General features: G+C 44.5%; 1 protein-coding gene across 1 annotated transcript; it reads left to right on the top strand.

Annotated features, from left to right (window-relative positions):
- The first annotated feature begins 74 nt into the window (after positions 1-74).
- CRNKL1 (crooked neck pre-mRNA splicing factor 1) lies at positions 75-21,771 on the top strand. The gene is made up of 14 exons (XM_055544100.1): positions 75-242; positions 5,032-5,184; positions 6,017-6,108; positions 6,920-7,078; positions 7,774-7,940; positions 12,726-12,904; positions 14,030-14,200; positions 15,822-16,013; positions 16,635-16,694; positions 17,379-17,459; positions 18,181-18,420; positions 19,521-19,622; positions 20,071-20,319; positions 21,217-21,771. The coding sequence occupies exons 1-14, from the start codon at positions 192-194 to the stop codon at positions 21,400-21,402; spliced, it is 2,082 nt and encodes a 693-aa protein (XP_055400075.1). The 5' UTR covers positions 75-191; the 3' UTR covers positions 21,403-21,771.
- Positions 21,772-23,209: the final 1,438 nt, after the last annotated feature.

Below are 23,209 nucleotides of genomic sequence, written 5' to 3'. Positions count from 1 at the left end.
GACGCGCAGCCCGGTTACCACAGAAACGACGTTGACTCCGTCACGCGCGGGAGAGAGGTCAAAAGTCGCTCCAGCCAGTTCCGCTTCCGGTTCCGGGATCCCGCTTGTTGTCAGAAAGTTGCGCGGTGTGGGCGAGCCCTTGGGGAAGGTGTTCTGTGGTCCCGGGCTCGCCCGCTGTCGCCGCTGCAGCCATGGCGGCCTCCACCGCGGCCGGGAAGCAAAGGATCCCCAAAGTGGCCAAGGTGAGCGGCTCGGGGCCTTGTGGGAGGAGGCCGGGGACGGGGTTGGCCCGGCCTCGGTGGTGCCCGGGGCGGGAGGCGTGTGGTCCCGGGAGCTGGTCGTCCCTCCCTGAGTGGGGGCCGCGGGCGGGAAGGGCCAGCCGGGCGTGGGGGGCACCCCCGCGTCCGTGTGGTCGTCGTTTTAGAAGGTGTTTATCTGGGGGAGGTGAGAGGTCCTTCAGCACAGACCCGCTGAACCAGACACTCGCTAGGCGCTTGGCCTCCGGGTAGAGCGGGCTAAGAGCTGCCCTCCGTAAGGGTAGAATTGCAGCCTTGCAAAGGCTCCTGAGTCCCAGAGGAATATGCCGTGGCTTCCTGGGCTCGTGTGAAGGGTCTCCAGCGCAAACTTTGCCGAGGAAGTGATGGTTAAGCTGTGCTGAAGGCGGTAATAGGAGTCAACCCCGGGTGAGAGTGGAAGGAGTGAGAAGAGATGACAAGGGCTGTGTTTTGGCTGATCTGACTTTTTCCGTCGGCGGTTAATACTTAGCGAATGCTTAATATGTGACAGCATTTGTCCTAAACGTTTGCACGTACTCTTCCTTCCCGTCTTACTCCAGCTCAGATGACTTTCTAGAGCCTGTCTTTTAGGTACCCGTTTGGATAACTCCGGGAGAGAGTGCATAGAAAGCACTCAACACAGTTTCTGGCACTTAATGTTCATTAGATAGACACCCTCAGCATCCTCATTGCACACATGGCATTAAATACTTAGTATTTCTTATAGTTCAGTTCCATAAGCTTGTATTGGGCTCCACAGGCCCCATAAAAATTTAATGTGAGCCACATAGATAATTTTAAGTTTTCTCATAGCTACAGTAAAAACAAAAAGTCAAAACAGGTGACATGAATTTTAATTATACATTTTATTTAACTAGTGTATCCAAGATAGTGTCATTCCATTATGTCATGAATACAAAAAGTTTGATTGGATAATTTATTCTTTTTTTCCCCCCCATACTAAGTCTTCAAAACCCCTTGTGTGTTTTACACTTGCAGCCCAATTTGGACTCACCAAATGTGATTCAAGGCCGCTGTGTTGGACAGCACAGCTCTAAGACCTCAAGAAGCTTACAGTCTATTGATAGGAACTTACTGAATATATCTTTGACTTGAAATGCCATGAAAAATCAAAGACGGTTATCCACCTGGGGCCAAGGCAGAAATTGAAGGATTCTGTAAATAGAGGTTGAAATGTCAGTTAAGGCATGGCGCACATCTAGATAAGACCTCTGGTTATAGAGTTTTACCTCAGTTCAGTTCAGTCGCTCAGTCGTGTCCGGCTCTTTGCGACCCCATGAATCGCAGCACGCCAGGCCTCCCTGTCCATCACCAACTCCCAGAGTTCACTCAGACTCACGTCCATCGAGTCAGTGATGCCATCCAGCCATCTCATCCTCTGTCATCCCGTTCTCCTCCTGCCCCCAATCCCTTCCAGCATCAGAGTCTTTTCCAATGAGTCAACTCTTCCCATGAGGTGGCCAGAATACTGGAGTTTCAGCTTTAGCATCATTCCTTCCAAAGAAATCCCGGGGCTGATCTCCTTCAGAATGGACTGGTTGGATCTCCTTGCAGTCCAAGGGATTCTCAAGAGTCTTCTCCAACACCACAGTTCAAAAGCATCAATTCTTCGGCACTCAGCTTTCTTCACAGTCCAACTCTCACATCCATACATGACCACAGGAAAAACCATAGCCTTGACTAGACGAACCTTTGTTGGCAAAGTAATGTCTCTGCTTTTGAATATGCTATCTAGGTTGGTCATAACGTTCCTTCCAAGGAGTAAGCGTCTTTTAATTTCATGGCTGCAGTCACCATCTGCAGTGATTTTGGAGCCCCAAAAAATAAAGTCTGACATTGTTTCCACTGTTTCCCCATCTATTTCCCATGAAGTGATGGGACCAGATGCCATAATCTTCGTTTTCTGAATGTTGAGCTTTAAGCCAACTTTTTCACTCTCCATTTTCACTTTCATCAAGACGTTTTTAGTCCTCTTCACTTTCTGGCATAAGGGTGGTGTCATCTGCATATCTGAGGTTATTGATATTTCTCCCGGCAATCTTGATTCCAGCTTGTGCTTCTTCCAGCCCAGCGTTTCTCATGATGTACTCTGCATATTAAGTTAAATAAGCAGGGTGACAATATACAGCCTCGACGTACTCCTTTTCCTATTTGGAACCAGTCTATTGTTCCATGTCCAGTTCTAACTGTTGCTTCCTGACTTGCATATATGTTTCTCAAGAGGCAGGTCAGGTGGTCGGGTATTCCCATCTCTTTCAGAATTTTCCACAGTTTATTGTGATCCACACAGTCAAAGGCTTTGGCATAGTCAGTAAAGCAGAAGTAGATATTTTTCTGGAACTCTCTTGCTTTTTTGATGATGCAGCGGATGTTGGCAATTTGGTCTCTGGTTCCTCTGCCTTTTCTAAAACCAGCTTGAACATCAGGAAGTTCTCGGTTCATGTATTGCTGAAGCCTGGCTTGGAGAATTTTGAGCATTACTTTACTAGCGTGTGAGATGAGTGCAATTGTGTGGTAGTTTGAGCATTCTTTGGCATTGCCTTTCTTTGGGATTGGAATGAAAGCTGACCTTTTCCAGTCCTGTGGCCACTGCTGAGTTTTCCAAATTTGCTAGCATATTGAGTGCAGCACGTTCACAGCATCATCTTTCAGGATTTGAAATAGCTCAACTGGAATTCCATCACCTCCACTAGCTTTGTTCTTAGTGATGCTTTCTAAGGCCCACTTGACTTCACATTCCAGGATGTCTGGCTCTAGGTCAGTGATCACGCCATCGTGATTATCTGGGTCATGAAGATCTTTTTTGTACAATTCTTCTGTGTATTCCTGCCACCTCTTCTTAATATCTTCTGCTTCTGTTAGGTCCATACCATTTCTGTCCTTTATCAAGCCCATCTTTGCATGAAATGTCCCCTTGGCATCTCTAATTTTCTTGAAGAGATCTCGAGTCTTTCCCATTCTGTTGTTTCCCTCTATTTCTTTGCATTGGTCGCTGAGGAAGGCTTTCTTATCTCTTCTTGCTGTTCTTTGGAACTCTGCATTCAGATGCTTATATCTTCCCTTTTCTCCTTTGCTTTTCCCTTCTCTTCTTTTCACAGCTATTTGTAAGGCCTCCTCAGACAGCCATTTTGCTTTTTTGCATTTCTTTTCCATGAGGATGGTCTTGATCCCTGTCTCCTGTACAATGTCATGAACCTCTGTCCATAGTTCATCAGGCACTCTATCAGATCTAGTACCTTAAATCTATTTCTCACTTCCACTGTATAATCATAAGGGATTTGATTTAGGTCATACCTGAATAGTCTAGTGGTTTTCCCTACTTTCTTCAATTTAAGTCTGAATTTGGCTATAAGGAGTTCATGATCTGAGCCACAGTTAGCTCCTGGTCTTGTTTTTGTTGACTTTATAGAGCTTCTTCATCTTTGGCTGCAAAGAATATAATCAATCTGATTTTGGTGTTGACCATCTGGTGATGTCCATGTGTAGAGTCTTCTCTTGTGTTGTTGGAAGAGAGTGTTTGCTACGACCAGTGCGTTCTCTTGGCAAAACTCTATTAGTCTTTGCCCTGCTCCATTCCGTATTCCAAGGCCAAATTTTCCTGTTACTCCAGGTGTTTCTTGACTTCCTACTTTTGCATTCCAGTCCCCTATAATGAAAAGGACATCTTTTTTGGGTGTTAGTTCTAAAAGGTCTTGTAGGTCGTCATAGAACCGTTCAACTTCAGCTTCTTCAGTGTTACTGGTTGGGGCATAGACTTGGATTACTATTGAATGGTTTGCCTTGGAAATGAACAGAGATCATTCTGTCGTTTTTGAGATTGCATCCAAGTACTGCATTTCGGACTCTTCTGTTGACCATGATGGCTACTCCATTTCTTCTAAGGGATTCCTGCCCACAGTAGTAGATATAATCGTCATCTGAGTTAAATTCACCCATTCCAGTCCATTTTAGTTCGCTGATTCCTAGAATGTTGACGTTCACTCTTGCCATCTCTTGTTTGACCACTTCCAATTTGCCTTGATTCATGGACCTGACCTTCCAGGTTCCTATGCAATATTGCTCTTTTCAGCATCAGACCTTGCTTCTATCACCAGTCACATCCACAACTGGGTATTGTGTTTGCTTTGACTCCATCCCTTCATTCTTTCTGGAGTTATTTCTCTACTGATCTCCAGTAACATATTGGGCACCTACTGACCTGGGGAGTTCCTCTTTCAGTATCCTATCATTTTGCCTTTTCATACTGTTCTTGGGGTTCTCAAGGCAAGAATACTGAAGCGGTTTGCTATTCCCTTCTCCAGTGGACCACATTCTGTCAGACCTCTCCACCATGACCCGCCTGTTTTGGGTGGCCCCACGGGCATGGCTTAGTTTCATTGAGTTAGATAAGGCTGTGGTCCTAGTGTGATTAGATTGACTAGTTTTCTGTGATTATGGTTTCAGTTTTACCTAGGCATCCTCAAAATTTATTATACTGTTCTAAAAGAGAAATGTTGTTTTTGCTACCTTTCCTCTTGAGACTTTTATCTATGGCTTTGTGATAAATACCTTGCATGAAATTAAAAAGTTTGTGGGGTTTTTTTTTAGTTTCATAGAGAAATGGGAGCATGTCATGCAAAGGGGGCATCTTGTAATAGTGTTTATAAAGTTCACATTCTAAAAAAAAGTTCATTTGTTTCTTATACTTTGTGTGAAAAGCATCTGCTAAAAATGGAAATGTCTCCTGTGTTAAAAGGTGAAAAACAAAGCCCCAGCTGAAGTTCAGATCACTGCGGAGCAACTGCTAAGAGAAGCTAAGGAGAGAGAACTTGAGCTTCTTCCACCTCCCCCTCAACAGAAGATCACAGATGAAGAAGAGTTAAACGATTACAAACTACGGAAGAGGAAGGTTGGTCTGTGTGGTCTGGTTTAGTCTGTCAATATCATTAAGAATTTATAGGCCAGAATTTGAAAAGTTCCTCACTGATTAGAGAGACTAAACTAAGAAGAGTTTAGTGTTTCTGGCCACCTGCGTAATGTGACTTCTGCTCACCAAGTGGTTGCATTATTGCTAAACTTCATAAAATACACCATGAGTTGTCTGTCTTACGTTAAATCCACCACGGACAGAATTTTTAGTGCTGAATCAAACTCGGGTGGGAGTTTACCAGGCAGAACAACTGACAGCTGAGGCGGGGCGGGAGTAGTGAGATTGCGCCATGTTCTTCTGTCTGTAGCGCCTCCTGTGCTGAGAGGTAACACCTGGGGTAGAGCCGAGAGAGGACCTGGGGATCTGATCCGACCTGCCCCACCCCAGAATGTGGGATTATTATTATTTTTTTTAATCCTGTTGCTCATCCTGTTGTATCTACATATTTAGTTATCCTCAGTAATGTCTGAGACGTTACTGAGAGGACTTAAACAGTCAGAAACGCTTTCTCATTAGTAACACGTGTAGAGTATATTAAAGTACTAGTTGTTACGGGCAATAAGAGAAAATGTCAGCAATTCTACTAATAATTGTTTTTATCTAAAGTTTTCTCTTTGTTTGCCTGTAAGATTTTAAAGAAACACTTGTGACTTTAACCTTCTTCAGTGGGTTTCTTATCTCTCAAGGATTCCCGGATGTAATTTATCTTAAATAAGAGCAAAATGAATAAATTTCTTAGTACAAGGGTTAATAGACAAATGTCATCTTTAGTTACTTTCCCTTTAATTTGACCCTTTTTGCCTTTTGCCAGACTTTCGAAGATAACATAAGAAAAAACAGGACTGTGATTAGTAACTGGATAAAATATGCACAATGGGAAGAGAGTCTAAAGGAGATTCAGAGGTAAAGTCACTGAGCATGTAACTCTGTAAATAGAAATTCTTAAGTTACCAGATACAAAAACATATAAGTTAAAGCACGTGTAAAACTGTGTGCCTCTGATAATAATAAAATAAAAATTTTTAGAGTTTGTTCCTTGGGACCCTAGGCTTCCTTTGAGGGGCCTCAGGAGTGCTATGGTGGGCTGGTCCGAGGGAGGAACAGTGGAGGAGGCTCTCCAGGTGATTCTCATCACCAGCACACTCTGCAGCCAGAGAAATGCAGTTCTATCCATTTTCTCCATATTGGGAAATTTGATTTTTATTTTTTTTTTTTTTAAGAATTATTGTTCCACTCAAAACCAGTGGCCAACAAAATGAAATCATGACCTGACCCTTCCTCTTGTCCCACCTTCCTGTGTTCTCCCAGTATGCCCCCTGCCCTGGCCAGGCCCAGAACCCACCGTGTCTCCTCATCCCTGAGGAGTGGCAGGGACCCCCGCCTCCCCCGGCCCCCTGCCACTCACCTCAGTCTTGGGAACTTTTCCCAAGTTCTCACCTACCGCTTAGCTAACTTTTCCACTTGACATTTTTCTTTCTTTCCCCTCTGCTTCCTTGTGCAGACCTTCACTGTAACATCACATTGCATTGCAGTTACATGCATGTCAGTCTTTCTCTAAAACTTATAAGGCTCCTGAGAACATGGTATCTTGTCACCTTTTTATGCCCGGAACCTCGCTCACAGTAAACACCTGACAGAATAGTGAGCCATGGAGGTGGTTGCTGGGTGTGTTGCATGTGCTGTAACTGATACCCTCCAAATCTGGCTTCTCAAGGGCTCGATCCATATACGAACGTGCCTTGGATGTGGACTACCGAAATATTACACTATGGCTGAAATATGCCGAGATGGAAATGAAGAATCGCCAGGTCAACCACGCCCGGAATATCTGGGACCGAGCCATAACGACTCTGCCTCGAGTCAACCAGTTCTGGTAAGTTCCTGATCTAATGAAATGGCTTTTTGTAGACTAAATTTCCACATTTTTGTGTGTGCATGTGTTTATTTTATATTCGTTTATTTATTTGGCTGCGTCAGCTCTTAGTTGCAGTATGTGGGGTCTTCATTATGATGTGTGGGCTATTCTCTAGTTGTGGTTCACGGGCTCCAGAGCGCACAGGCTCAGTAGTTGTGGCCTATGGGCTTAGCTGCCCAAGCAGGGATCAAACCCATGTCTCCTACATTGGAAGGTGTTCTTAACCAATGGACCATAAGGGAATCCCTGTGTAATTATTTTATTTATAGTTGTAATCATATGTATTAAATCTTGCATCCTACTTTTTCTTTAAACATGCACTCATTACTGTTTAATGTCCTTTAGTCTATTAAGTCATAATCCCAATGTATAATTGCTGTGTAATCAAAACTGAAATTTTGATTACAATCTTTTATACAAAAGAATCTTTTTGTTGAACTAAGCAACATTTGAGGAGAAAAATCCTTTTTTTCCAATGTCTGATCCTTTTCAGATTTCTATTTTAATAGGAAAACATGTTTGACTTCACCTTTTGGGAAGATAAAGCCCTGACTCTCATGTGTTAACAAAGTTAGAGCCAGAGATCGCCAAAGACTGTTTTTTTCCGAAGTCATTTTGACCGTGACCGATAAGTTCAGATGGTTCTATTGAAGGTACAAGTACACGTACATGGAGGAGATGCTCGGGAACATCGCTGGTGCCAGGCAGGTGTTCGAGCGCTGGATGGAGTGGCGGCCGGAGGAGCAGGCCTGGCATTCGTACATCAACTTCGAGCTGAGATACAAGGAGGTGGACCGGGCCCGCACCATCTATGAGCGCTATATCCTTCGGACGGGTCTGCCTGCTGCACTGCCAGGGGGCTGTGGTCTGGCTGGGCCACGTAGTCACTGATGTTGGCCCAGAAGTCAACTTCTGCTTCATAAGTTGCGTTTATATTTTCTAGGGACATAGTTGTTCAGAACAAAAGTTTGTGGTCTGGATAATTGTGTCTTTTCCAGGGAGACTTGGGTTAGTTTATACTTGGCATTAACACTGGTTCCTTGTGGAAGTTAATACCGTAAGGCCCTGTTTGCTCTGGGGTGTATGTTGGTCATGGGCACCGGTACTGGAGTTGGTCCAGAAGTTTACTGTTTACTAGCCGTGTGATCTCAATGCGTCAGATCACTCCTTGGAGCCTAGGTGTCCTCATCTTTATTTTGTCAATTATTTACTTATTTATTTTTGGCTATGCAGGCTTTTCTCTCATTGTAGCGGGTGGGGGCTACTCTAGTTGAGATGTGCAGGCTTCTCTCATTGCAGAGCACCGGCTCTAGGCACGCAGGCCTCAATAGGTGCGGCTCCTGGGCTCTAGAGTACAAGCTCGGCAGTCGTGCCACACGGCCTTAGTTGCTCCATGGTGTGTGGGATCTTTCTGGACCAGGGATCGAACCAGTGTCTGCTGTGTTGGCAGGCAGATTCCTTACCACTGAGCCACCAGGGAAGCTCCCTCATCTTTAGAAGGGAGGTAAAAGTCCCTGCTGTGGGCTGATTGTGAGGAGGAAGGAGATGGTGACGGGAAAGCACCCTCAGCAGTGCTTGACTTGTGTTTCACTGTTCTTGTGCTGGTTTATCTCCTACTTGCTAGCGTTTATTCATAAATCCACAATCAGTATTTGTGGCACTTTGGCCGTCGTTTGCAGACAAGCCCCAGAGTGATGAAAAATTTGCATCACCCGAGGCACTTGGTCCCAGTGGAGGACAAACAAAACGGCCGTCTGCCTTCCTGTCTCTGCTTTCCTGCAGGGTTGACCGGGGCAGGGAGCGGGAGGGGCAGTGCAAGGGAGGGAGACGCCCGGCTCTTGGCCAGCTGAACAGGACAGAATTCCTTCTCTGGCACTGGTTAGTGGGCAGCTTTAGGCATGTCACTTAACACTTCTGAGACTTGTTTTTTCTTTTCTAAAATAAAAGAATTTGCCAATGATAGTTATTTTTAGGATTGAAAATCACAGTCTATGTGAGATATTTGTGTGTATTCATGTATAGATATAGTATATATGTGTGTGTGTGTATCATGCGTACATATTTCCTCTGGGAGTAGCGATTTGGTATTCTCCCAGCAGAGTGACTACATAGAGCATAAGTACCGTGAGATACAAGACTCAACTTTATTATGTAATTTTAGCATCTTAACTGTGACTATTCATTTTGGTATCACTAGTTTAACCAAAGCATGTATCGCACCTGCTCTGTGCCATGCATTATTCTAAGCGCCTTACAGATACTGTTTAAATCCCTGTGACAGCCCTCGATTCAGGAGCTGCTTCCTTCTGCAGATGAGGAATCTGAGGCAGGATAGCACCTTTCAGGTGCTGGTGAGGCTGGGATTTGAGCCAGTCAGCTTCAGAGCTGGTGCTCTTTAATCATTGCCCTAATGGAACATGTTCAGTTCATTCGCCAGTCGTGTCCGACTCTTTGCGACCCCATGGACTGCGTACTCTTTAATCATTGCCCTATTGGAATGTGTTACTACTTTGAAATTTAATTGATTTCTTCAAGGAAAGTAGATGAAAAACACATCCTATGAAGAAATAAAATTGTAATCAAAAATGTCTCTGTTGGCTCTGATTAGTTTTCTTTTCATGACATGTTTTTTCTTTCTTTCTTCCTTTTTTTTTTTTTTTGGTTTTCTGGCCATGCCACACACCTGGTAGGATATTTGTTCTCCCAACCAGGGACTGAATCTGGGCCATGGTAGTGAAAGCACTGAGTCCTAACCACTGGACCACCAGGAACTTCTTTTTTTCCCTTAAATCTTTATTGGAGTACAGTTGATTTACAATGTTGTGTTGTATAGCAAACTAAATCAGTTTTATATATATATGTATGTATATACGTATATGCATTATTTTTCAGAATCTTTTCCAATATAATTTACCACGGAAGTGTTTCCTGTGCTGTACAGTAGGTCCCTGTTATCTATCTTATATACAGCAGTGTGTGTGTGTGTGTTAGTCACTCAGTTGTGTCCGACTCTTTGCGGCCCCATGGACTGTAGTCCACCAGGCTCCTCTGTCCCTGACATTCTCCAGGCAAGAGCACTGGAGTGGATTGCCATTCCCTCCTCCAGGGGATCTTCCTGACCCAGGGATCGGACCCAGGTGTCCTGCAGTGCAGGTGGCTGCTTTACTGCCTGGGCCACCAGGGAAGCCCAGTAGTGCATATATGTTAATTCCTGTTTCCCAGTCCATCACCCCCCCTCCACGTTTCCCCTTCCGCAACCATAAATTTGATTTTGGGATCTGTGAGTCTGTTTCTCTCTGCCGAACAGTTCATTTGTGTCATTTTTGTTGTTGTTGTTAAATTTCACCTATAAGTGATAAATGGTATTTGTCTTTCTCTGACTTACTTCATTTAGTATGACTAACTTCATTTCTTCTTTGGAGAAAAGTCTACTTAGATCTTTTGTCCATTTTTTGATTGGGTGGTTTGTTTTTTTGATATTCTAGGTTTATTCATGTTGATGCAAATGACATTATTTTGTTCATTCTTATGGCTGAGTAATATTCCATTGTATGTATGCACCACATCATCTTTATCCATTCTTCTGTTGATGGACATTTAGGTTGCTTCCATGTCTTGGCTATTGTAAATAATGCTGCAAATTAAAATAGTGAACATTCGGGTGCATATGTCTTTTTGAATTAGGGTTTTCTCCAGATATATGCCTAGGAGTTGGATTGCTGGATCGTATGGTAATTCTGTTTCTAGTTTTTTAAAGAACTTCTATACTGTTCTCCATAATTATATTCAAATATACCAAATTATATTCCCATCAACAGAATAGGAGGGTTCTCTTTTCTCCATGTCTGCTCCAACATTTATTATTCACAGATTTTTTGATGATGGCCATTCTGACCAGTGTGAGGTGGTATTTATAGTTTTGATGTGCATTTCTCTAATAATTAGTTATGCTGAGCATCTTTTCCTATGATTTTTCCCCATCTGTCTGTCTTTGGAGAAATGTCTATTTAGATCTTCTGTCCATTTTTTGATTTTTTTTTTTTTTTAATAGAGAGCTGCATGAACTGTTGGTGTATTTTGGAAATTAACCCTTTGTTGGTTGCTTTATTTGCAAGTATTTTCTCCCATTCTATGGGTTGTCTTTGCATTTTCTTAATGGTTTCCTTTGATGTGCAAAAGCTGTTATGTTTAATTAAGTCCTGTTTGTTTGTTTTTTGTTTTTATTTTTGTTATTCCAAGAGGGGGATTCAAAAAGATACTGCTGTGATTTATGTCAGAGAGTGTTCTGTTTTCTTCTAAGAGTATCTGGCCTCACATTTAGGTCTTTAGTAATCTATTTTGAGTTTATTTTTGTGTATGGTATTAGGTAGTATTCTAATTTCATTCTTTCACATGTAGCTGTCCAGTTTTCCCAGCACCGCTTATTGAAGAGACTCTCTTCTCCATTGCCTATTCTTGCGTCGTCATAGGTCAGTGTGTGGGTTTGTACCTGGGCTTTCTGTCCTGTTCCATTGATCTGTATTTCTGTTTTTGTGCCAGTACCATACTGTTTTGATGACTGTAGCTTTGTAGTATAGTCTGAAGTCAGGGAGCCTAATTCCTCCAGCTCTGTTTTTGATTCTCAAGATTTCCCTGGCTACTTGGGGTCTTCTGTGTTTCCATACAAATTAAAAATTTTTTTCTCTCAGTTCTGTGGAAAATGCCATTGATAGGGATTGCATTAAATCTGTAGATTGCCTTGGGCAGTATTGTAATTTTTGACACTATTGATTCTTCCAGCCGACGAACATGGTATGTGTTTCCATCTGTTTATGTCATCTTTGATTTTGTTAACAAGCTGATCTCTCCAGCTGTAAGGGGGCCTCCCCAGGTGCGGGAATCTCTCCTCTCCTTCTCCTCTCCTCCAGTCCCCCACCACGGGTGCAGGTCCTGTCCCGTTCACTGTTCGCTATTGTTTTTCTTTCTTTCATCCTGCCTGGATACGTGGGCATCTTCTTGTTCTTTCAGGTGTCTGAGGTCCTCTGCTGGTGTTCAGCAGGTGCTCCGTGAGAACTGTTCCCTGTGTAGCTGTACTCTTGGTGTACTTGTAGGGAGAGGTGAGCACCACATCCTCCTCTGCCATCCAGAGTCCTCTCAGGAGTTTTTTCCTTAATCAGTAATTCAGATACTGTTACTAAGCAGATACCACAACAGGTGCCATTTGTTGAGCACATTCTTTTGACCTGAAATTGCAAAGACTTTTCTACACATTTTTTCTAATTTATAGTTGACAATCATTAAATGAGGTTGGTTGTTACTATTTTCTTACCATTTATAGATGATAAACTGAGGCTTAGATAAGGTAAGAACTTGCCCAGATCACATGGCTAGTCACGGGGTTCAGCTTTTCATGACTCCAAACTCCTCTTTGTACTACTCCTAAAATATGAAGAAGCACTGGAGGAGGCCAGAGAAACAAGACACTGCCCCCTGGGGAGTCACAGGCTAGTGTGTCTCCAGTCACCCCCATAGCCATAGTGGGTGTTGTTGAGGTTCTGGGTTTGGGCTTGGGTTTTTGTTCTCTAAGCCACATTGTGCTGCCTGGTTTTTCCTTCATTCCACTCACTTGTTCTCGTGCACCCTGATGTGAAGAACTGGATTAAGTATGCCCGCTTTGAAGAAAAGCACGGTTACTTTGCCCACGCCCGGAAAGTGTATGAGAGGGCTGTTGAATTCTTCGGGGACGAACATATGGACGAGCACCTTTATGTTGCCTTTGCCAAATTTGAGGAAAATCAGAAAGAAGTAGGTAAACTTAAAGGAAATCGATTATGTTGCAAAAGAGCTTAGAAAGGATGACTTTTTGTGCACGTTGAGTTCATTTACAGTTTCTTATCCGTGGAGAAAATAATTTCAAAATACGAAAACATGATTTCTCAAGGAAAAAGTGCACGTCACTAACCTGCAGGTTGGGAGTGGTTATAGATTGTATTACAGCGGTCTTGATTTTGTGTGCTCTACTTGAAAACAGATCTTTAAATCTAGAATGAGAATATTATCTACAAACTAAGAGTCATTTGATACTCTGATTAAAAGGCTTCTCAAGTAATGAGCCTGGGAAACAAAAGGCCTAGAGCCTTCAGTACTGAGAACAGAATTTGAAATGAAAACAATGATGGCCTCACAAATAAGTCAGTTGTGTTCTCCCGTAGTATATGTAGAAAACAGTCCCTTCACATAGTTCAGATAATCCGGGATGGGGAGGGCCGTGTGCTGGGGTCTGAGTGTGGGGTCTTGCACAGGTCCCAGGGGTGAGTTCAGGTTCTGTCCTCAGGCTGGTGGGAGGTGTGGAGGGTCTTAAGCAGGAAGTGGTCAGATATCATCTGTGTGCCGTGTGGTGAGCCTGTGGCTGCTTCAAGCGCAGTGTATGGGGGGAGAGCGGCAGAAGTGGGATGGGGGCTTTTCACATGGTCCATAGAGAGATGAAGGTGGGTCGGCAGGGACCTGGGGAGAAGGGGGGGGCTGAGTTGAGGAGGTAGAAGGGGCGGACTGTGGAAGCAGGGAGTGTGGGGGTGCAGGGGAGAGAGGAGTCGGGGTGGGGGGCAGGGGGAGGGCCCTGGCTGAGCAGGTGCGTGATCAAGACCGGAATGAGGAGTCTGACAACGACCCAGCTGGGCGGGACTCAGGTGAGTCCAAGATGCAAGGACAATGTCCAGCTGGCAGGTTAGGTAGACTTAAATGTGGGGCTCAGAGTGTCTCCATCCTGACAAAAGTACCTCAACAAAAGGGAGAGGGAAAACCGTACTTTGGACGCTTTCAGGCCTCACAATCTAACTTACAGGTCATGTTTTATGTCAGAGTTGCTTCCCGTGTTGTGGCTAGAACAAGAGTGCTGTGTTCTGGAAGAGTAACCATCCTGTCTGCTTTCAGTTTGAGAGGGTGCGAGTGATCTACAAGTATGCCCTGGATAGAATTTCGAAGCAGGAGGCCCAGGAACTCTTTAAAAATTATACCATCTTTGAGAAGAAGTTTGGTGACAGGCGGGGCATCGAAGACATCATCGTGAGCAAGCGGAGGTTCCAGTACGAGGAGGAGGTGAAGGTGAGTGTCACAGGGCGGCACCGACGGGCCTGCCAGCCAGGCCTCTCCCCACCCTGTGTCTGCAGTAAACCGGAAGTCACTCCAAGGGGAGGCAAACGGGACAGGTGGGAAAGGCAAGCAGACAGCACTTGGACTTGCTCTGCCACGCGAGTGTTAGAAGTCACAGTGTTGGCTGCTAACTGGACACAAAGAACTTGAGCAAAGGAAATTTGGAACCTGTTTGAGCTCATTATTTAAAGAAGATGGAAGAGTCAGAGATTGACCTAAAAGAACCATATTTATACATTAGCCTTTAGTTTAGCTGCCTGAGCAAGACTATTGTAGTTACAATTCCATCCTCATCTCTCTCTGTAACATACTGTTTTGAGTTGAATTCAAAGGTAGTAGTGTTTGCCTTTATTGCTCTGCTATGTATTTTAAAATATTTCTGCCTGGTCAAATTAATTAAGATATCTCCAAACAAAGGACCAAGTGGTGGTAGATGAGGTCAGCAAAATATGTTCAAGATATATTATTATTAAATGAGAAGGCAGGTTCTGCAGTTGTGCGAGTGGTACAATCCCATTATAATATTAAATCTAGACATAGAGTCACATACATAAACAGACACTTAGGAGAACAGGTGTCTGTTTTCATGGCTGTAGATACTGGGAGCTTTGCAGAAGCAGTAGGAAGCTGGGGGAGAAGGCTTGGAAAGTGGGCAGGAATCAGGCCAGTTGCAGAGAGTCCTGAAGAAGGTGGTGGGACAGTCACATTTCAGTCCAGCTGGGAATGATCAACCCACCAATGGAAAGCACTTTCACAAGCCAGTTCCCGCTGTCCTTCATTTCTGTCACCCACCCACGTGACCCAGACCCTCAGAGAGGGGTCCTTACGTTGCCAAGTGCAGTGCCTTCCAGGGGCCAGGAAGGCGGGCCCCTGCCTCCCTTCACTTCTGTGGAGGAGAGGTGTGCAGGGCATCGCCCAGCACAGAGCTGTGTGTAATTTGACCAGCAAATTACCAATTGCTGCATCATTTAAAACAAAAACAGAAAACCAATTGTTAATTAATTTTTATGCATTTGCCTCTAAGTCATTTTTCCATTTATACCTTCTTTTAAAAAACTTAAAAATTGTGTGTTAAGTCACTTCAGTTGTGTCCAACTCTGTGAACCCATAGCCTGCCAGGCTTCTCTGTCCATGGGATTCTCCAGGCAAGAGTACTGGAGTGGATTTCCATGCCCTCCTCCAGGGGATCTTCCCAACCCAGGGTTTGAACCCATGTCCCAAATTGGCAGGGAGGTTCTTTACCACTTATGTCCTGCATTGGCAGGAGGTTCTTTACCATTAGCGCCACCTTGGAAACCCAACTTAAAAACTGGGATGCTCCCCCCAAAAAAAGGCTGTTGTAGGTGAAAGGAGCTTTGCTGGGGAACCCCTAGGTAACATTCTGTCTTCTCTCTCCTTTTCCCTTTCTATTTATAAAATCTCAAGAATGGTATTTTTCAATGAAATAGTGTAAAGTCTAGAAAAAAGGCTGCTGGCGTATAGGAAGTCAGTCTGGTGCCTTCCGTCAGCTTGCCTAGTCCAGCAGGTGCAGCTCTGGGTTTGGTTTCTGTTTAATCCAGCCTGGTGTTTCCAGGCTAACCCGCACAACTACGACGCGTGGTTCGATTACCTGCGCTTGGTGGAGAGCGATGCGGAGGCCGAGACGGTGCGGGAAGTGTATGAGCGCGCCATCGCCAACGTGCCGCCCGTGCAGGAGAAGAGGCACTGGAAGCGCTACATCTACTTGTGGATCAACTACGCCCTCTATGAGGAGCTGGAGGCCAAGGTGCAGAGTGGGTCCTGGCCACGGGGGGCTGCTCCCCTGGGCAGCTGGCTGGCGCGGGTGGGAACTGATACCGCGGAGCCTTGACCACGCAGGAATTTTGCTGTACATTCTTACAGGCCTTCTTGCAGCCATTTACATTCTTTCTGCCACGTTTTAAACTCTGTATACCTGTTGTGGGCACGGGCGAGGTGGTTTTTAGTTTTGATTTTTTTTTTTTTTTTGCACCTTGAGGCACTTGAAAGAATAGCTTCATTATTTATAGTTGCCAGGGTTTTCTCATAACTCGGGGTCACAGCTGGATTGCACATTCTTGCTCTTAAGTAGAATTTTCAGAAATTGGTTGTAAGTTAATAGGAAAAGATGAATCCTGTTGGTTGAAGACTGCAGAACATCTTTGTTCCTGCTGTCACACACCCCACTGAGAAGCTCTCACTTGGTGGCTCAGTGCTGTGGGCAGGTCTTTGACCAAAGCTTGATGCCCAAAGTTAGTTCGCTTTTGATCATAAATAGAATAACAGCTTGTGGAAACATATTCAGTGTTAGGGGTATACATTTTTGTTAGTAATGGTAAAATTAGTATTGGACATGAATATTTTGTGCAAATATCTTACCCTAATGTAGGATCCCGAGAGGACAAGACAGGTTTACCAAGCCTCTTTGGAACTCATTCCTCATAAAAAGGTATGTTTGCTGTAAGCATTCTGTTCTAAACACATGAAAATCCTGTGTCAGTTACTTGTGAAATAATCCCGAGGAATCGTATTTGTTGATGAGCTCTTTCCCTATGCTAGGCACCCTAGGAAAACATAAATAAGAACTAGGTATGCTCTTTGCCTCTGAAAACAGCTTCCAGTCTAGTTGAATGGACAGCCTTTAAGTGACCAATGACTGGTAGAGATAATGGAGAAATTCCGAGAGAATCATAATGGGAACAGACTGAGCAGAGTGCACGCAGCTTGCACAGGGACAGCCAGCAGGCTGCTGGCACCTGCGTGGATGTCCATAGGCACAGGAACACGGGTGTTCTGGGAGCAGTTGACATGTGGTCTCTGCCTACTGTGGGCAGTTGGCTTTATTTCCTGACACCAGAGATAGCGAGCGATGTTGACCAAATTACTTTCTGGAACAGAGGGGCGTGTTCTGCCTGCTAACCACACACCCACAAAGCTGCCCCTCAGTGGGGGCCGGAGAGCCCTGCATCACAGTGAAGTGTCCAGATTACTCTTGGTGATTTCTGTCAGATATTGTTAGCTTAGCTTATAAACGAAAAAATACATCTGCCCTAGCTGTGAAGCTTTAGGGAAATTCACCTGTGGCCTTGTGTTAATTTAAGTTTAAGTGAATTTTTGTGCTTTTGTTTTCTAGTTCACATTTGCCAAAATGTGGTTACTATATGCACAGTTTGAAATAAGACAGAAAAATTTACCATTTGCCAGAAGAGCTTTGGTGAGTACATAAAGGATCATGATGCATCATTAAGTCCTTTGAGAAGGAAATTTACATCTTAGTGTTTACAGGTTGTCCAGTCCCCCACTAAGAAGGCAGGAGAAATACTGTGCCTTTATAACCTGAGACACGTTTTCAAAAGCTGGGCCTTAGAGGGAAGATTGGGCAATAATGCTTAAATTATTCTATTGTCAACAATGGACAGTTACAGCTACCTGTTAACCAGATCTTTCCTGTGGCTAGAGAGAGTTGATCTTAAATTGTTAGTAGTCTGATCCTCTGCAAGATTTTTGGTATGTTAAATGCACCTCCGTCTTGACAAGTATTCTAAAGTTTCTCAATAGGATCAGATGCAGCTGTCCTTCTGATAAGCCCCTGGCTGTGGGCAGCAGGGTTCGCTCATTGATAACCCCTTTATCATGGGAAGTGTTCTCCTCTGACATCTGGATTCCATAAGAGATCCTGAGAATCTAGGTGAGATTCAAAATAGTTTTCCAAACACTTCAGCAACCCCGCCTCTTACTGAACAGGCCCAGTTGACGGCTGAGTGAGCTGGAGGGTTTCTTTGGGCCTCTGTCAGGAGCCAGTAGAGGGAATGGGTGGTTCACCGGATCGATGCACCAAGGCTCTTGCTCAGTGGAGTAATGGCTTCTCAGCCAGGTCAAGGATGTCTGCACAAGTCAGACCCACTCAGGCATCACCTCGGTGTCTTCTTTTCCAGGGAACGTCCATAGGCAAATGTCCAAAGAACAAATTATTTAAAGGTTACATAGAACTGGAGCTACAGCTTCGAGAATTTGACAGATGCCGGAAGCTTTATGAAAAGTTCCTGGAATTTGGGCCAGAAAACTGTACCTCTTGGATTAAATTTGCAGAATTAGAGACAATCCTTGGCGATATTGAGCGAGCCCGGGCGATCTACGAGTTAGCCATTAGTCAGCCACGCTTGGACATGCCAGAGGTGAGGCGCTTGCGTTGACTGTGGCTTTATTTCAGACACTGGCCCAGCTTTACCTTAGATAACCATCTAAGTGTGTGTGCCTTTTGGAGCATAGAGACAATATTACCTGTAGTCTTTCACTAAGATCAGGACTTCTGTTTTAGAGACAGAAAGGCGGGGGGAGAAGCCCTCTCTAGCGGGTAGCTCAGCCCTGTCCCAGTGACACCAGGATGAATTGGAATTTTACAGGTGGGCTCTTCCTGCCTTTCTGTAACAGAAGGTAAAGGGGGTGGCCAGGGCAGTGCAGTCTAGGCCATGTGAAGTACAGGGGAGGGGTTCTTCTGGCACAGATTTGCCTGGATTAGGCCCTCACCAAATCAGGATGTTCCTGGAGGCACAAGTGCCCTGGCCTGGCCAGCTATGGGGTAAGCTCGAGCCTCCAGGTGGCGCCAAACTGCAGGCTGGACAACGTGAACCTCTCAGGAACCTCCAGGCTTGCGCAGGTGTTCTGTGAATCTTGCTCTGGGGTGACTGCACTCAGTGGTTTACCAGGCCCCACTGACTGCACTGGGCAGGGCTTTCTCAGTCACTGGTCCCATGAGTTGGCCTCAGCTTTTCCACAGACTGCAGTCTCAGGTGACCAGGCTACATCTTTCTTGTCCTTGTGCCCTGACAGGCTGTACCGAGCGAGTGGGCAGCTGGTCCCTGGATGCTTGTTGAGTTGAATTCAGACGCATCAGGGAACTTATAGTGATGGCAAAAACAGTACGCTGACTGACCGAGGCCTGTTTTCTCCACACAGTTTTCTCGTATGTGGCAGGCTTATGATAGTGCTGGGTGGTTTGTTAAGTTTCTCTGCTCTTCTTGTTAAGTCCAGCATTTGGGAAATTTCAAAAGAGAATCTGAAAATAGACAAGGTCTTTTTTCTCATTATGTAGACTCTTAGCCAAATCTTGGCCAGCTCGTAAATACTAGCATTAGTCGTCATATCCACTGTGTGTTCCTTAGAAAGTTCTAGGTTCCTGGATGTTCTAGGTTGAGATGCTAGTTAGGTTGTGCTTCAAACAAGAGCATGTTGCTTTTTAAATGTCAAGACTGACCTATGAATTTGTCTTTCTCAGGTGCTTTGGAAATCATATATTGATTTTGAAATTGAGCAGGAAGAAACTGAGAGAACACGAAATCTTTACCGAAGATTGCTTCAGCGGACACAGCACGTCAAGGTATTCTGTGATTTGTGGGCTACCTCTGATTTTGCTCGAATCAACAGTCTGGAAGAAATAGTGTGTGTGTGTGTGTGTGTGTGTTTTTAATATACTTTAAGTGGCTTCCTTTTACAGAGAGCTTGTGAGCCTCAAGACTTTGGAATGTTAAGCTTATACCAGGCCAATATTTATATTGCATGTGTGAGCAACTTGGATATTGTAGGTTGAATAAAAATTAAAACTTTTTTCAGGATATTAAGATTATTTCAGACACCTAATTAGATATAAAAGCAGACTTCTTCACCATTACTGTATAGAAGCAGCTAGTCAATAGGTTACATTCTTTAGAATACTCGAGATGAATACAGTAGATATGTTCAGATGTTGTCAACAAGAAATTAGCTTATTACATTATTATTTCCTGGGTGACATGGTTAATTTGGTTTGGTAATAATTTCTTTCTAAGGTATGGATCAGTTTTGCACAGTTTGAGTTGTCTTCAGGGAAAGAAGGAAGTTTGGCCAAGTGCAGACAAATTTATGAAGAGGCTAACAAAACCATGCGAAACTGTGAGGAAAAGGAAGAGAGGCTCATGCTGCTGGAGTCGTGGCGAAGCTTTGAGGATGAATTTGGAACAGCGTCAGATAAGGAGAGAGTGGACAAGCTCATGCCCGAGAAAGTCAAGAAAAGGAGAAAGGTCCAGGCTGACGACGGGGTAAGGACTGAGCCTGTGCTGGTCCTCCATGCCAGCCGAGCAGAAGCGCCCCAGACTTTGAAATGTGTATGCAGTGCATGGCACGTGTACAGCCTGAGGACGGGGGCAGCAGCTGGGGAAGGAGTCGGTCACAGTCTGGCTGCTGTGGGAACACGGCAGGGTGTGCGGTCCACCCAGGGTGGAGCCCCAAGGAGGGCTGGCAGAGGGTCTTCCTGGCACTGCTGGTTCTGGGAAGTGTCTGAAGTGTGTTGTTTCTGGAGCATTAGACAGGAGGTGGAGGGCAGTGTAGCTCTGCCTCTAGGTGGGAACTAATGCAGGGGAGGCTCCGTGGGCCGTAGGAAAGCCCCCAGAGCTCTGACGCAGTTGGTGTCTCCTGTGGGCGGATTGCGGGGGCTTGGTTGGAGAGGGTCTCTTGGGAGGCTGTTGTATCAGAGAAGTGGTGCTGGAATCTGGGACAGCGCACCCATGGGGAGTGCAGCCAGTGGCCGACGGGACGTGGGAGGGGCAGGCAGGGAGCCAGGAGTCCCAGATCTGTGGCTTCACTGCGAGGTGAAAGTCAAGTAAATCTTTAGAAGTTCAAAATCTCACACACAGGACTGCAAGGTGGGGTGGAGGACACTGCGTATCTTCTGGTTGACTGTGGCACTTTTCCCACCACGCTGTTGCTTTCAGTGAGCAGCAGCTGCAACGCCCCCCCATCCAGCAGTACGCAGTCACTCCCGGTCTAGGGCCTGCCCTTGAAAGTAGAATTTTCAAAGTAGGCCTTGATGTTGTTTTGCACAATAACAGTAAGTTGAATACGAACCCTGGGCTCCACAGTGACGGTTCTCTGCTGTAACTGGAAAATGCATTTCAGCCACAGGTTAGCTTATCTTCTGTTTTTCTTTGTCCCTGTAGTCAGATGCAGGGTGGGAAGAATACTATGATTACATCTTTCCAGAAGATGCAGCCAACCAACCCAACCTCAAGCTCCTGGCCATGGCCAAACTGTGGAAGAAGCAGCAGCAGGAGAAGGAGGCTGGAGAGCAGGACCCAGACGCAGACACTGCCGAGCGGGAAGCTGGGCCCTCCTGTTCGTATTGACAGATGTTATATTATTTTTATAAATGTATAGTTTGGAATTCTTGGCAACTCCTGTTAAGTTTTTGGGTATTCCACCAGTGATGAACTGATGGGGATCTTTTGACAACTACTTTTGAATTATTTTTAAAATGCTCTTGGGTTAGTTGGGGGTGGGGTTTGTAAGTAAAGGAATTTTTCTTTAGCTGCTGGGTTTTCTTTATCTGAGTCTAAAACATTTTGTGCCTCCATCATTCATTAGGAAATCTAATTCATTTGTTTTAGATGGAACTGCAGAATTTTGAAAGTCTTTTATAAAAGTTCTCAATTACATTCCATAGTAACTTTTAAGTTTTCTCATGGTTGTCTTCATAAAGATATTTTATGCATTCATCTGAAACCTGTAACTTATTCACGTCTCGAGTCACTGACTTGAGTTCCATCCCCAGCTCTGTCACTTAGTGATACATAACCTTTCAGTTTACGGACTTTTGCCAGGTCATTTTGAAGATTAAATTAGAAAAGGAGTATGCCTGGCAGAGGGAGTGCTCAGATGTCCATGCCTTGTGGAATTGGGCATGCTTGGATTAATTTTAACATAAATAACTGTACCTTCTTAATGGCCATTTATACTGAATGTTTATGAAAACACCAGTTGGGAAATAATTTACAGTTGCTACATTTCTGCACAAGGTGTTTTTTTTTTTAAAAACCAAGAACATTTTAGTAAAATTTCAGTTATACCATAATCAGTTGCCCAAACTGGCCGAGTTCTGCAGTGGCTTGTTTAAACAACAGTAATTCAGGAGCTGTGAAGAACAATGTCCCATGCTCCAGTGAGTGTGGGAAACCCTAGGTTAAGCCTTGCAGACAAGTCTCTTTATACTTAGGCTTCCTAGGGCTCTTGACATGTTCCTGTATGTTATGAATCCTCAGCAGCAAGGCCTCGCTGTGTTTCCCAAAATACAGTGAACAAGGAAACCATTTCTACCAAGAGCACCAATAAACACTGCCCAGCATGCTGCAGCAGACTGTCTACCCATAAACTTGACTCATTCAACCTGGCCTCGATTTAGAATGTGAAAAACACCTGCGGGAACTTATATGACACCTAGCAACGCAAAGATGATGGTGTATTTGCTGGCTGATACATTGCGTATATTCTCAAGCAAAAAAGCATTTGCCTTAGTTAACCAATCTGAGAAATTGTTTCTTTTAATCTAGCCCATATTCTCAAGCCTGTTTTTTTTGTTGTTCACTGCCAAGGTTATTTGGAAGCATAGCTGTCTGTTTCTTCACCTGTAGGGACAATTAGCAAATTTACTTGGGCAAATGTATTATTACATTGTCAAGTATGTTAGTCACCCAAGGGAGTAAAAGCTAGTTGTTACGGTGTTAAATTCTACCTTGAAAATAGGAGCGTTTGAGAACAGAAAGAAATAGGACCAGCAGGTAAAAGCAACCTGTTCTCCACCTCACTGCTTCGGTCACCAGACTGGCATTGGCTGCTGGAGTCAAAGGCTCTGAGTCCCGAGGTCGGAGCAGGGGCTTCAGAGGAGCACTGTGTTCTGAACTGGCTAAGTTGCACAGCCCCATGGGTGAGATGAAAACGGGCCAGATGTTACTGTAAGTGATTAATCATAATCATGTTTGTGTTGCACATGTGTGAAAGGAAAAAACACCAGCCAAGTTCTTGTGTAAACTCCTTCCACTGTTTGCAGGCACATACCATGCCTGTGTAAAATGCATGAAGAAAAAGTTACTCTTTGGGGAGACTATCACTTCTCTCACCTCCACCAAAATAAGTCCTTTCAAAAGTAAAGGGTTTTAA

The sequence above is a fragment of the Bubalus kerabau genome, chromosome 13 (assembly GCF_029407905.1).
Source record: "Bubalus kerabau isolate K-KA32 ecotype Philippines breed swamp buffalo chromosome 13, PCC_UOA_SB_1v2, whole genome shotgun sequence".
Classification (NCBI taxonomy): Eukaryota; Metazoa; Chordata; class Mammalia; order Artiodactyla; family Bovidae; genus Bubalus; species Bubalus kerabau.
Note: the sequence above shows the minus strand (reverse complement) of the source record. Positions and strands in the feature narration are given on the sequence as shown.

What these genes read in the sequence shown, in the direction of transcription:
- CRNKL1 (XM_055544100.1), top strand. Translation starts at nt 192, where the DNA reads ATGGCGGCCTCCACCGCGGCCGGGAAGCAAAGGATCCCCAAAGTGGCC. An exon ending in CATTTGCCAGAAGAGCTTTG is followed by an intron (nt 17,460 to 18,180) that starts GTGAGTACATAA and finishes CTTCTTTTCCAG; the next exon opens with GGAACGTCCATAGGCAAATG. An exon ending in AGCGGACACAGCACGTCAAG is followed by an intron (nt 19,623 to 20,070) that starts GTATTCTGTGAT and finishes TTTCTTTCTAAG; the next exon opens with GTATGGATCAGTTTTGCACA.